The sequence below is a fragment of the Ammospiza nelsoni genome, chromosome 25 (assembly GCF_027579445.1).
Source record: "Ammospiza nelsoni isolate bAmmNel1 chromosome 25, bAmmNel1.pri, whole genome shotgun sequence".
Taxonomy (NCBI): domain Eukaryota; kingdom Metazoa; phylum Chordata; class Aves; order Passeriformes; family Passerellidae; genus Ammospiza; species Ammospiza nelsoni.
This window is the reverse complement of record NC_080657.1, coordinates 539,638-553,769: the sequence shown is the minus strand read 5'-3', so window position 1 is coordinate 553,769 and position 14,132 is coordinate 539,638. Positions and strand designations below refer to the sequence as shown.

The window sequence follows — 14,132 nt, the reverse complement described above, 5'->3', positions numbered from 1 at the left end:
GCTGTGAAGGAATCTCATGTGCCATGAACACACTCAGTTCTGGGTCTGGGGTTCACTTGGAACATACCAGTTTTGAGGAACACCTCTAGTTCAGGAGATCATTCTTAAGTAAGGATTTGGAGTGCCAGAGCCATCTGCCTCCACTCCAGGTGGTGAAGGACACAGGAGACAGGGCCGGATGCCCCCTGGGACATGGAGGAGCTGCTGTGGTGCCACTCAGTCCTGATCTCTCTTTCCTTCTCCTAGAAGTCCAGTTCCTCTACCACGACCAACGAGAAGATCACCAAGCTGTACGAGCTGGGAGGGGAGCCCGAGAGGAAGCTGTGGGTGGATCGATACCTGGCCTTCACCGAGGAGAAGGCCATGGGCATGACCAACCTGCCAGCCGTGGGCAGGAAGCCCCTGGACCTGTACAGGCTCTACATCTCTGTCAAGGAGATCGGGGGATTGACTCAGGTCAGTGACCCCAGCACAAAGATCAGCTCTGGGGCCAGATGTGAGCCATGCATTTCCATTTAGCCTTAACATTTTATCTGTTTTATTTCTGTAAATAAAACCCAGCACCCTTTAAGGGAGCCAGATGTCTGCTCCTCCTTTGTCTGGGTGAGAACAGTCTGTGGCCAGATCCAATCCAAGCCCTTTTTCCTGCTTGCCCAGTGCAAAGATTGGTGACACTGCCTTTGTTTTTGCGTCTGGCTGTCAGCTGACCTCGTGCCTAATTTGATTTGCAATCTGTCCCTGGAAATGTGAAAAGTTTCCTGTAGGTGAAGAAGGGAGTTCAGTGGTTTTGGGGTTGCTCTGCTTGGCCCTCAGTGCACCCTTTGTGTGAGCTGGGAAGGGTTGATGTCTCCTCTGGGAGGGGGTACAGCTGGGATTTGGAGTTCAGAGCCTCCTGTTTGCTCGTGCAGGTCAACAAGAACAAGAAGTGGCGCGAGCTGGCCACCAACCTGAACGTGGGCACGTCGAGCAGCGCAGCCAGCTCCCTGAAGAAGCAGTACATCCAGTGTCTGTACGCCTTCGAGTGCAAGATCGAGCGCGGCGAGGATCCCCCGCCCGACATCTTCGCAGCTGCTGACTCCAAGAAATCCCAGACCAAGATCCAGCCCCCATCTCCAGGTGAGGCCAGGCCTGGTTTGAGCAGGGCTGTGTGAGCAGGAGGGTCTGTGGCACTTGCTGGGGGCCAGGCTGGTCCAAACTGCCAAATCCCCCCCGTTCTCTGGCTGTGCAGGATAAAAGTGCTTTGGTAAAGTGGGAGTGGGTGAGACTGGGAGTGAGCTGAGCCTCTTGGGATTCAGTTTGTCTGTCCAAGCTCTGGATTAAGCTTGAGAGAAAGGAAATTCTAAAAATACACACACACACCTCTGTGCTTGCTGCTGCATCTCTCTGGAGGAGAGAGAGCTCTGGAGTTTCCCTGCAGGGTGGCTCCAGCAGCAGCCCCTGCTACTGCTCCTGTTTGGGAGCCCACTGTAAAAGCTGAGCTGCTTTGGACTGTGCCAGTGATTCCTTCTGCAGGAGAGGCTGCATGTGGGTGTGCACTCACCCTCCTCAGGAATTCCTGCTCTCAGCCCTCAGCAGGAGCCAGGGAGGGCATTCTGGGGCTCAGAGCACTAGAGGCCTACAACACGCTTTAGGAATCTTTAAAATGCACCTTTGCTGTTGCTTCAGATTTTAGGGGGTGCTCCTGCTTCTGAATATTTAAGCACAATGCTCAATTCAGATTTGTTAAACAAAAATAGAAAAGACATGCAGGCCAGCCATGCACGTTGTGCTCTTTAGTCTTTGGAAAGTCTGATCCTTTCTGTCTCATTTGCATTGAGTTCATTGCTTGAATTGCTGCTGAATTTGCCAACTCTCCTTTAAGCTTGAGATTTCCAGTTTGTCTTATAACTAAAAATCTTCAGATGCTTTTTCTGGTCAGGAGCCTGCTCATGTAGGTGAAACAAAAACTTGGTCTGCTTTGAAGTTCCTATAATGTTTGCAAAAAAAAGCCTTTTTGGTTGTGAAAGCTGGCACCATGTTCGTCTGGCTCCTGAGGAGCAGAATAATGAAGCTCTTTTGCCTGCAGTGCAGTTGTGTCCCAGCCCTGCTGGACCCTTCAGGGACAGTGGGCCTGTCCCAGTGCTCTGCTGGGCACCACATTTCTCCTTCCAGCTACAGGGGGGGTTTTGTAAAGAACTAAATCCTGTCTTGTCACTGGTCAGGAAACCTGCCCCACGGAGCTTCAGCCTTGTGTGTTCTGCAAGATAAAGAAACTTCTGTGCCATTAGACTGAACCTCTGTCCAAAGTGGGTCTGAGTTCTGCCCAAACTACACCACAAATCCAATCCCACTCTATTTCCAAAACCTCTTTCTTGCCCCCCAGTGCAGTGGAACAAAGATGTTGAGATCATTTGGAGTTTATTTGGAGAGAGCTGAGACTTTTAGGAAGCCACTTTAGACTTGCTGTAGCTCTAGGTGTGTGTCAGAGTGGATTAGGTGCTGCATCAGATTTTGTTTTGTTTTAGCTCACGTGGTGTTTGGGAAGGGCCTGGCTCTGCCTTCTGGGCTGAGCTCCTGCTTCAGCAGGAGGAATTTGCAGGGCTCTTACCCCAAACTCTGCACGTTTGGGTCCTGCTCTGGGAGGACCCTGCTGCATTTCCAGCTCAAACCCTTCTCTGGGTGCTCCAACTCCCACACTGGGAACGTGCAGGGCAGCACTGCAGCCTGGCTGGTGGCTCTGATGCTTTCTGCTGAATCACTCAGCTGTCCCTGCTCCTCTTTCACTTTCCTTTTCGTCCTCCCAGGGCCTGGGGGTGTGGGGCAGACAGAAATTGCTCTGTCAGCCCAGCTCCAGTTGAGGAGCCCTAGGGCAGTGTGGATGCTGCTCTTCCAGGGCCCCACACAGTCCTGTCCCCAGGGAATCGCCTGGATGAGAATAAATTCCCTGTTTGGGAACCTGTTTGTGGACAACAGGGGGACGTTTTGAAGCCATTTCATCATTTGGTTGAAGGGCTCTGCTGTCCCACAGACGTGGTTTGCTCTCCTTGCAGACCTCACAACCTGTTGGCATTGGCTCGCTCTTCATTTCAGCCTATTCTGCCCAATTAACTCCTGCAGAACTTTGGGAATGGTGAGGGTTGCACCGTGCTGCTCTCCATTAACCCTTCCTGGGGCTGCAGAGGTGGAGCTCCTGGTGCCAGAGCTCGTCCATGTCCATCACACCCTCAGCAGCCAGCAGTGCCCCAGAGATGGTGGCCAGAGGGAACTGGGAGCTCCCTCATGGGCACCGGGAGTTTCCTCTGGCAGAGTCCCCGGGGAGGCACCTTAGGTTGGAATTCCCAGAGCGTGGAGCTGGCCCTGCTCCAGCTCCGGGTGAGTTTGTGAGTGGGAGGGACAGCGGGAGCTGGGGACAAACACCAAATGGCAGCAGGCAGGGAATGTCTGGGGAATATCTCGGGGAATGTCTCAGGGACTCCTCCAGAGCCATTCCTGGGGGATTCAGCAGGGCTGGGCTGCCAGGGAGGGGCTGTGAGTGAAGGAGCTCCTGCTGCCCTTCCTCCTGCAGCCCTCGCGGCCGAGGGAGTCGCAGAGCACAGGACAGGGTGCCAGGAAGGTGGGGTGTAAACAAACATGGCCTGGACGTGACCTCGGAGGATTTTAATGAATAGCTGAAATGACTCATCAGCCGGCAGGGCTGAGGCTGAGGGATATCGGGTGCTGGGGACGGAACTAATGGAAACATTAATTAAGAGTTCAGCTCTTGCCAGCTGCGAGGAGCGGCTGAACCTGAGCTGATGCTGTCACAGCGATCCCGGGCCAGGGGAGAGCTGCTGGAGCTGCAGCACAGCTGGATTGCTGGATTGCACAGGGGGGTTTGGTCAAGGCTCAGTGGAGCAGAAAGCTGGGGCTTGCAGGGAACCTGCTGGACGGGTTTTGTGCGCATTCCCTGTTCCAGGAATCCTTGGGAGTGGTGCTTCACTGGTGAATTCACTGCTCTGGGAGGGCAGAGCAGGCAGAGGAGCCTCCTTCAGCTGTGGTTTCCATGGCTGGGGAGATCCTGGGGCTCCCAGGACAGCGTTCCAGCCCTCCATCCTGGCTGGGGGATGTGAAGGTGACAGGCACATCAGGGGTTGTTGTCACTTGGCAGAAGCCCCACGTTCCTGCCACGTGGTGCCCTCCAGAGCATCAGCTCTGACAGGATAACGTGGGAAGCACCACACAGGGCCATGGTGTGGAAAAGGGAACAGGGTTAAGATGAGCAGAGACACAACCTGTCACCTTTGGGTTCTTCTGGGGAGCCTGGCCCAGCCTGTCCTTGAACTGCTGAGCTCCTCGTGCTTTCTTGGTCATATTTCATCTGTCTCTTCCTCAAAGGACTCTGGGAGGGTGCAAGGCTGCTCACCCCATGTTCCTCCTCTTGCAGCGGGTTCAGGCTCCATGCAGGGCCCTCAGACACCTCAGTCCACCAGCAGCTCCATGGCAGAAGGAGGGGACTTGAAGCCACCAACTCCAGCCTCGACGCCTCACAGTCAGATGCCGCCTTTGCCAGGCATCAGGTATGGCACCGCTGCTGGGGGTGACACCTCTGGGTCATTGCTGCAGATGTTGGGGCCTTGGGTGTCTGTTTTGGTGGGACTCCACAGCTTGGCTCCTTCCCTCATGGCTGACAGCAACATCATGTGTGAAGGTTATTTAATCTTGGAGTTGGGTCTGAGGATAGCATTGTGGAGGGACAGTTCCTCTGAGCTCTGGCCCTTGGAGGGGGTGGCAGCACCTGAGAGGGAGCATGTGAGGAAGAGTATCCTGAGGACTGTCATGGACCACTGTAATGTGGTGTTTGTGGGGCTTTTTTGGAGCAGGAGTAACTCGGTGGGCCTTCAGGATGCCTTTGCAGACGGCAGTGATCCCACGTTCCAGAAACGGAACTCCATGACTCCAAATCCAGGGTACCAGCCCAGCATGAATACCTCTGACATGATGGGTCGCATGTCTTACGAGCCAAATAAAGATCCCTACAGCAGTATGAGGAAAGGTGAGGGATCATCCTCTCCTGGAGCCCCCATCCCTGCCTGGCTGGGTGCTGGAAACGCTGCAGGACACCCCCTGCTCGCCCTTCCTGCCCAGAGCCTCAGGTGTCTTTCCCTAAGGGTGTGTTCAGTGGTTCTTTTTCTCTTGCAGCTCCAGGAAGCGACCCCTTCATGTCCTCAGGGCAGGGCCCCAACAGTGGCATGGGTGACCCTTACAACCGCGCCGCCGGCCCCGGCATGGGCAACATGGCCATGGGCCAGCGGCAGCACTACTCCTACGGAGCCCCCTACGACAGAGTCAGGTGGGTGCTGCCCTTCCTGCCCCACCCTGCCCTGCCCTGCCCTATCCTGTCCTCCCCGGGGCACCTCGGGCACCTCTGCCCACTGCCACGGCTGTGCTGAGCAGCCTGTGCCACGCAGGCTCCTGAATGCCTGCCCGTGGGGCTCTCTCGGTCTGTTTCCCTGGGTCCTGAGTGCCCGTGGGGCTCTCTCTGTCCCTTTGCCTGAACCTGAGTGCCCGTGGGGCTCTCTCTGTTTCCCTGGGCCCTGAGTGCCCGTGGGGCTCTCTCTGTCCCTTTGCCCGGTCCTGAGTGCCCGTGGGGCTCTCTCTGTCCCTTTGCCCAGTCCTGAGTGCCAATGGGGCTCTCTCTGTCTGTTTCCCTGGGTCCTGAGTGCCCGTGGGGCTCTCTCTGTCCCTTTGCCCGGTCCTGAGTGCCCATGGGGCTCTCTCTGTCCCTTTGCCCGGTCCTGAGTGCCCGTGGGGCTCTCTCTGTCCCTTTGCCCGGCCCTGAGTGCCCATGGGGCTCTCTCTGTCCCTTTGCCTGAACCTGAGTGCCCGTGGGGCTCTCTCTGTTTCCCTGGGTCCTGAGTGCCCGTGGGGCTCTCTCTGTCCCTTTGCCCGGTCCTGAGTGCCCATGGGGCTCTCTCTGTCCCTTTGCCCGGTCCTGAGTGCCCGTGGGGCTCTCTCTGTCCCTTTGCCCGGTCCTGAGTGCCCATGGGGCTCTCTCTGTCTCTCCCCACAGGACGGAGCCGGGGCTGGGGCCCGAGGGCAGCCTGGGCACTGGCACCCCCCAGCCCAGCATCCTGCCCGCCGCGCCCGACTCGGGCATGTACTCGCCCAGCCGCTACCCCCAGCAGCAGCAGCAGCAGCAAAGGTCTGTGCCAGGGGCTGCTGTCCCCAGCCAGGGCTGCCAGCCCGTGACAGGGACACTGACACATCTCTCTCTTCTCCAGACATGATTCCTATGGCAATCAATTCTCCACTCAAGGCACATCCTCGGGCAGCCCCTTCCCCAGCCAGCAAACCACCATGTATCAGCAGCAGCAGCAGGTGGGTGATCCAGGGATCCCAGCTGGCTCAACTGGGAGTTTTACCTGTGCTCTTTGTGAAGAGGGGAAGATGGAAACTCTCAGGGCTGTGCATTTGCTTTATGAATGTGAGGAATTGGGTACCTCATCACAGAATCACACAGTGGCTTGGGTAAAGGGACCTTAAAGCCCATCCAGGGCCACCCCCTGCCATGGGCAGGGACAACTTCCCAGGGAGCTCTAAGCCCTGTCCAACCTGATTTTGAAAACAATTGTAAAAGTTTTAATTGACATTCCCAGTGCCGTGTTAACAAAACAGTGTTCTGAGAATGGAGGTTGTGTGGTTTGCATGCTCTGGTCAGGTAGCAGAAGGTCAGGGAGCTTTATTGGGCTTCTCTGTCCCTCTGGAACTTTGTGAATCCCATCCTGTTTCTGTAACACTTTTGGTCCAAGTGATGACTTTCTTTGGAGTAAGTCCTGGATCATTCAGGAGAGCTGTTTCAAGTGGATTGTTCTGCACAAACCAGGGGATTGTTTTGGTTCTTCCCTTTCCCATCCTGCAGCCAGAGGCTTCAGACTCCATGGCCCTGCTGCCTCCTCCTCCTCCTCCTTGCTGTTCCCAAACCCATCAGGTTTGTTTCAGGACAGTTTGAATGAACGTGGATCCCTTCCCATAATGCTCACATACGACTTGCTCTTTGTATCCGTGCCAGGACCCATAATGTTTTCCTGATAATTTTAAGTCCTATGGTTTAGGAGAGTATAGAGAGGGCACTCACTGAGCTGTGCTAAGAATAATTCCAACTGCTCTGCAGTTTGGCTCTGCAACCAGAGCCACAGGGCTCGGAGCCAAGAGTTCGAGTTACTCTGGAACTTGTCATCTTTGAAGCCCTAGAGCTCCATCTGAAGCCAGTTACGACCGTGGAGTGTCTGAATAGCCTCCACAGCAGCTACAGCTCAGACCTTGGAGGCAAGAGAGAGCCTGGATTTTAATTTGGGCAGCAGTTGGCTGTTTTCTCCATTTGCACTTTAAAGAATTAGGGGTGAGAAGCCTTCTTGTTCCTTTCAGCAAAGTGTTTTGAAATCCACAGGAAAGGAAGAAGCAGGAAGTACAACAGTTTTTAATGCATTTTGTCTGATACTTGAGCAGAAACCTGGGAAATGAGAGAAATAGGGTCTGATAAAATTCCTGGATGTGGAAGGAAGCAAGTGCCAATGTCTGGTCTGGTTTGTGGTGAATGCAGAGTAGAGCTGAGCCCTTTCTGCAGGAAAGTCCTTTCTGTGGGCAGACTCCTGCCCCCGAGGCATCCTTGTGGAATCCACAGGGAACCTCCCCAGGCAGCCACAAGGAATTGGCCGTGGCTTGTGAAATGGAACAAGTGATCCAACTTTCACATCGGGTACGGCCAGCAAGGAGACAGAGCCTCTCCCAGGCCATGCCGTGGGGCAGATCCTCTGGCTCTGGGGACTCTGCCCAGAGGTTTGGCTTTTTGTTTCATGGAATCAGCGAGGGTGGAAACGACCTCTGGGATCCATGAGTCCAAGGTGTGACCGATCACCACCACATCACCCAGGGCAGAGCACTGAGAGCCACATTCAGGTGTTTCTTGGAGAGCTCCAGGGATGGTGATTGCGCCAGCTCCCTGTGCAGCCCCTTGCAGAGAAGCAATCCCAAACTCCCACTCACCCGACCCCGTCTGTGCCTTTCTGTCCCCACAGAACTACAAGCGGCCGATGGACGGCAGCTACGGGCTGCCCGCCAAGAGGCACGAGGGCGAGCTCTACAACGTTCCCTACAGCTCGGGGCAGGGCCAGCCGCAGCAGCAGCTGCCCCCGGCGCAGCCGCAGCAGCCCAGCCAGCAGCCGCCGGCGCAGCCCTCGCCGCAGCAGGACCTGTACAACCAGTACGGCAGCACGTACCCGGCCGAGCGCCGCCCCGGCCAGAGCCAGTTCCCCTTCCAGTTCGGCAGGGAGCGCGTCTCGGCCGCCCCCGGCTCCGGCGCCCAGCAGAACATCCCCCCCCAGATGATGGGGGGCCCCCTCCAGCCGGCGCCCGAGGGTCCCCAGCAAGGGGCCCTGTGGCAGGGCAGGAACGAGCTGGGCTACGGCAGCTACCCCAACCGGCAGAGCTCGGGCGCGGCGCCGCAGGGCCCCGCCTACCACGGGGTGGCTCGAACGGATGAAATCCTGCATTCAGACCAGAGGGTCAACCACGAGGGACCATGGCCTTCCCACGGGAACAGGCAACCTCCCTACGGCCCCTCCGCCCCCGTGCCCCCCATGACCAGGCCCCCCCAGTCCAACTACCAGACCCCCCCCAGCATGCAGAATCACATTCCTCAGGTATCCAGCCCAGCACCTCTGCCCAGACCTCTGGAGAACCGCACTTCTCCCAGTAAATCCCCGTTCCTGCACTCGGGGATGAAGATGCAGAAGGCGGGGCCGCCCGTGCCTGCCTCGCACATCACACCAGCAGCTGTGCAGCCCCCCATGATCCGACGGGACATCACCTTCCCGCCCGGCTCCGTGGAGGCCACGCAACCCGTGCTGAAGCAGAGGAGGCGGCTGACGGCAAAAGATATCGGTAAGAGGAACCTCCTGCCCTCCTGCTGGAGCCTTCTGAGGGATTGGTGCTGCCTTGGCCCTTCAGTACAGAGGGGCTCTGCTGGCTTTGAAAAAAAAAGGCATTTTTACAGGTTAATTGTGTCCTGAGCCCTTATTCTGGCATTGCCTGTGGGCAGGTTGGTGGTAGATGTCTACTGTCATCTTAACCAGGCTCTGCTCTTCACAGGTTCAAATCAGTATCAAGTGTCTCCTTTTTGTTTTGAAACTCCAGGAGCTGGAAGTGTCATGTGTTTATGTTACAGGAACTCCTGAAGCCTGGAGAGTGATGATGTCTCTGAAGTCGGGGCTGCTGGCTGAAAGTACGTGGGCCTTAGATACCATAAACATCCTGCTCTATGATGACAACAGCATAATGACCTTCAACCTCAGCCAGGTGGGTGCAGATGCTCTCTGGGACAGGTCTTTGAAGTGCTGATGCTGCAGGGGTTTCTGTCAGCCAGGTGTCAATGAGCAGCTCATGCAGCCTCTGTACCTGGAGCGTGGGGTGTGAGCAGCTGTGAGTGGTCACTCCCTGGCCTGAGTGATCTGTGTGTGCGCAAAGGCCTTCCCGGGGAGTTGTTTTCTGATCGCTGTTCCTTCCTGCCCCCATGTAGCTGCCAGGCTTGCTGGAACTCCTGGTGGAATATTTCCGGCGCTGCCTGATTGAGATCTTTGGAATCCTGAAGGAATATGAGGTAGGAGACCCAGGGCAAAGAACACTATTAGATCCAGAAAGGTTCTGCAAATCTTCAGCTTCCTCCCCTGAAGAAGGGGAGGAGGACGACGAGCCACGGAGCCTGAACTGTGAGGAGGAAGAGGAGGATGAGGAAGAAGAGGAGGCCGCGTTTTCGAGCAAGGACAAAGTACCTCTGGAGAGCAGCGAGGAGAAGCTAGTGAGTAAATTTGACAAGCTTCCAGTGAAGGTGGTGCAGAAGAATGACCCCTTTGTGGTGGATTACTCAGACAAGCTGGGCCGGGTGCAGGAGTTCGACAGCGGGCTCCTGCACTGGCGCATCGGCGGCGGGGACACCACCGAGCACATCCAGACACACTTCGAGAGCAAGACCGAGCTGCCCTTGCCTCACAAACGAGCTTCCTGCTCCTCTGCCCTGAGGAAACGTTCAGCAGCCGAGAGCAACCCGAGCCCCAGGGAAGGGGAGGCTCCCGCGCCCGACGGCTCCGCGGAGAAGAGGATAACTGCCACCATGGATGACATGCTCTCGGCACGCCCGGGCTCCCTGGCGGGCGAGGAGGAGGAGGGCAAAGCCTCGGAAACGGCCAAGGAGAGCAGCAAGTTTCCCTTTGTCATCAGTCCAGCTCAGAGCCACAGAAATATAAAAATCCTGGAGGATGAGCCCCACAGTAAGGACGAGACACCGCTCTGCACCCTCCTGGACTGGCAGGACTCTCTGGCCAAGCGCTGCATCTGCGTCTCCAACATCATCAGGAGTTTATCGTTTGTGCCAGGCAATGACTTTGAAATGTCCAAACACCCTGGGCTGCTGCTGATTCTAGGGAAACTGATCCTCCTTCACCACAAGCATCCGGAACGCAAACAGGCGCCCCTGACCTACGAGAAGGAGGAGGAGCAGGACCAAGGGGTGAGCTGCAACAAGGTGGAGTGGTGGTGGGACTGTTTGGAGATGCTGCGTGAAAACACACTGGTCACGTTGGCCAACATTTCTGGGCAGCTGGACCTCTCCCCTTACCCGGAAAGCATCTGTTTGCCTATCCTGGATGGACTCCTCCACTGGGCAGTGTGTCCCTCAGCAGAGGCCCAGGATCCCTTTCCGACACTGGGACCCAACGCTGTCCTCTCCCCTCAGAGACTGGTTTTGGAAACACTCAGCAAGCTCAGCATCCAGGACAACAACGTGGATTTGATCCTGGCCACGCCGCCCTTCAGCCGCCTGGAGAAGCTGTACAGCACCATGGTGCGGTTCCTCAGTGACAGAAAGAACCCGGTGTGCCGGGAGATGGCCGTGGTGCTGCTGGCCAACCTGGCCCAGGGGGACAGCCTGGCCGCCAGAGCCATCGCCGTGCAGAAGGGCAGCATTGGCAACCTGCTGGGCTTCCTGGAGGACAGCCTGGCCGCCACGCAGTTCCAGCAGAGCCAGGCGGGGCTGATGCACATGCAGAGCCCGCCCTTCGAGGCCACCAGCGTGGACATGATGCGCCGCGCCGCCCGCGCGCTGCTGGCCCTGGCCAAGGTGGACGAGAACCACTCGGAGTTCACCTTGTACGAGTCGCGGCTCTTGGACATCTCCGTGTCGCCTTTGATGAACTCTTTGGTTTCACAAGTTATTTGTGATGTACTGTTTTTAATTGGCCAGTCATGACAGCTGTGGGATCCGAGCCCCCGTGTGCGTGTGCGTGAGTGGAGAACTTAGAAACTGACTGTTGCCCTTTATTTATGCAAAACCACCTCAGAATCCACTGTCTGCCCTGCGCTGTCCTGCTTCTCCCTCGGGGAAGGATCTCCCCGGCCCCTCTCCCCCTCCCTGCCCCTCAGATTTGTCCCCAATCCCTTACTAAAGGAGACAAAGTTCTGTCTACATAGAAGACTTTTTTTATTTTAACCAAAGTTACTGTCGTTTACAGTGAGTTTGGGGAAAGACGACTTGCCGTGTTATCCCATTGACAGGCACCACTTTCATAACTGTTTTTAATGGTAAACTCTGAAGGACAAAAAGTGACTGCTGAACTCTGTGTGGTTTATCGTTGTACATTCACAATCTTGCAGGAACCAAGAAGTTACCAGTTGTGAACAGACCTTGTCCAAGGGAGGCCTGTGCAGTAGCGTGTAGAACTCCATGTACTGTACACCTTAAACTGTAAACATACTGTAATAATGTCTCACATGGATAAAAAAAAAAAGAAAAAAACGCTGGATCAGCAGCAAGCTGTAGTTTTTAAAAATGTTTTTAGTTAATGTTGAGGAGAAAAAAAGGCTTTTCCCCCAAAGTATAATGTGTGAACCTACAACACCCTGACCTCTTTCTCTCTTCCTCCTTGATTGTATGAATAACCCTGAGATCACCTCTTAGAACTGGTTTTAACCTTTAGCTGCAGCCCAGCGCTGCCACGTGTGTATATATATATGACGTTGTACATTGCACATACCCTGAGACTCCTGCAGTTTTGTCCCCTCCCACCCTTTATAGTATGACGAGTTAACGAGTTGATGACCTGCAAAAGCGAGACACAATTATTTAATCTCTTGCCAGACATCCCTCCCTGGAGGATGCTGTACAGGTCTCTGTGTATAAAGTCATTGCTGTCTCAGCAGCCAATCAACTTATAGTTTATTTTTTTCCTGTTTTTGTTTTCTTTCTAATCGAGGTGTGAAAAAGTTCTAGGTTCAGTTGAAGTTCCTGATGAAGAAACACAATTGAGATTTTTCAGTGATGAATTCTGCATATTTGTATTTCAGACGATGTAGCTAAAAACTTGATGTAAATTCCTCCCTTTTTTCCTTTTTTGGCTTAATGAATATCATTTATTCAGTATGAAATCTTTATACTATATGTTCCACGTGTTAAGAATAAATGTACATTAAATCTTGGTAAGATGTTTGTAAGGGTTTTTTTTATTGGCAGGACAGGGAGGGCAGCTCGGTGCTGGTGATGCCCGAGGCCTGCCCTGCTCTGATGCCGCTTGCTCTGACTTCGCTTTCCCTGCTGGAATTTTTCCTTAGCAGCTGCCCAGGCTCGGGATCTGCAGCGTGAGGTGAAGCTGTGGCTGCCAGGGAGGGAAGGGAGGCAGCTCCCTCCCAGCTCTGTAAAGTGGAAAATTTTCCTTCCCCTCGCATTTTCCACCTTTTCTTGGGAGTGTGGCACAGACTCTTGACTTCCTCCCGAGCCGGGGCTTTCCAGCAGACAGAGCTCCCAGGCTTTCCTGCAGCAAGTAGCCGAGCTCAGGCTCCCTGGATGAGGATCTGCAGTTTCAGGGCTGTGGAAGGATGTATTTCATTTAGCCCCAGGCTCTGTCCTCAGTAGATGCTGCAAGTCGGGTAGCTGGAACTGCTCATTAAAGGAAAAACAGCTTTTTTTAAAGGCAAACGTCATTTTTGTTCAGAAATTCCCCTTGTTTTATCTTCCCAGTCCTCTCCTCAGGAGCTCTCAGTTCCCAGAGCCTTCATTCCTCAGACTTCAGATTCCTGGGAGCGACTGTGCCAAAATCAAAGAGCTTTTTCCTGAAAAGTCTTGTCTGTCAGCAGGAGTGGTGGGAGCTGCTCCTGTCAGGAGAGTCCTTCAGAGGATTGCTCAGAAGGCAGGAACCGTGCTGGGCCTCCTTGGCTTTGGGAAACGCTGGCACCCAGGATTCTGCTGGACTCCGGGGCACCCAAGCTGCCCTGACAGTCCCTTGTGTGTTCCAGGAGCTGAACCTGATGAAAGCAGGTGGGAGTTCTGCTGCTTTTCCTGGACAGAAAGGAGCCAGCAGTGACCTGGAGGCAGGTAATGGCTCACGGCTGGGAGGGAGGAGAGGCAGGAGTGCTCCCCGAGGCCCATTTCACCAGAATTCTGCACCCAGCTAATCCAAGGAGAGGAATTCTGCTCCCTGTCACTTGTGTGGGCACAGCCACAGCAGCTGGGCACTTCTCAAACTGTGAAATGAAGGGCAGAGATGAGAAATGAGTAAAATGAGAACAGCGTGGCACTGGGGGAGCCACACCTGCCCGCAGTTCAAACCCTTGGTGCTTTGGGCCCGATCTGTACCCAAATCCTTCCATCCCAGGAATTCCTTCACCTTTGGACCCCAGTCACTCTGCCGTTCCCCATTTTTTGCCAGCAAAGAAAAGGTGAGTTCTTCCAAGGCTGATGCCCAGTGAAAGCGCTCAGGGCTCCTTAATGGTTTCTCCTTCAGCCCCGGGTGGATTCGGGCCGGGCCGAACCCTGAGCACTTTACTGAGGGCTCCGGCAGAACTCAAGTTTTCCCCTTTGCTGGCAGAAACGGGGAACGGCAGAGAGGTCGGGTGAGAGAGAGGCGTGTAACGAACTGCCCTAGGAATGGAACGATTCGGCCGCAGATCGTGAGGGATCGGCATTGTGGCCGCCCCGCCCGCGGGGCTGGGAGCGAGGGCCGTCCCCCCGTGCCGTCCCGACACCCCGCAGGGCGCGGCTCCCGCGGGCCCGCCCTGCCGCCCCGGGAGCTTGTGCTGCTGCGGGTGGGACACAGCCCTGGGCCTGTTCCGTTCCCAGCCCCGGTTTCCAG

The 14,132-nt window shown here is 55.4% G+C and overlaps 1 protein-coding gene across 1 annotated transcript in view; it reads left to right on the top strand.

Annotated features, from left to right (window-relative positions):
* Positions 1–12,487, top strand: part of ARID1A (AT-rich interaction domain 1A) — a 53,400-nt gene extending 40,913 nt beyond the window's left edge. The window contains exons 11-20 of the mRNA XM_059488542.1: positions 247–456; positions 909–1,116; positions 4,403–4,535; positions 4,839–5,011; positions 5,158–5,308; positions 6,029–6,160; positions 6,240–6,336; positions 8,034–8,898; positions 9,182–9,312; positions 9,533–12,487. Of these exons, the coding sequence (XP_059344525.1) occupies positions 247–456; positions 909–1,116; positions 4,403–4,535; positions 4,839–5,011; positions 5,158–5,308; positions 6,029–6,160; positions 6,240–6,336; positions 8,034–8,898; positions 9,182–9,312; positions 9,533–11,257 (3,825 nt within the window). The 3' untranslated portion in view covers positions 11,258–12,487. The remainder of the gene's footprint in view (positions 1–246; positions 457–908; positions 1,117–4,402; positions 4,536–4,838; positions 5,012–5,157; positions 5,309–6,028; positions 6,161–6,239; positions 6,337–8,033; positions 8,899–9,181; positions 9,313–9,532) is intronic.
* Positions 12,488–14,132: the final 1,645 nt, after the last annotated feature.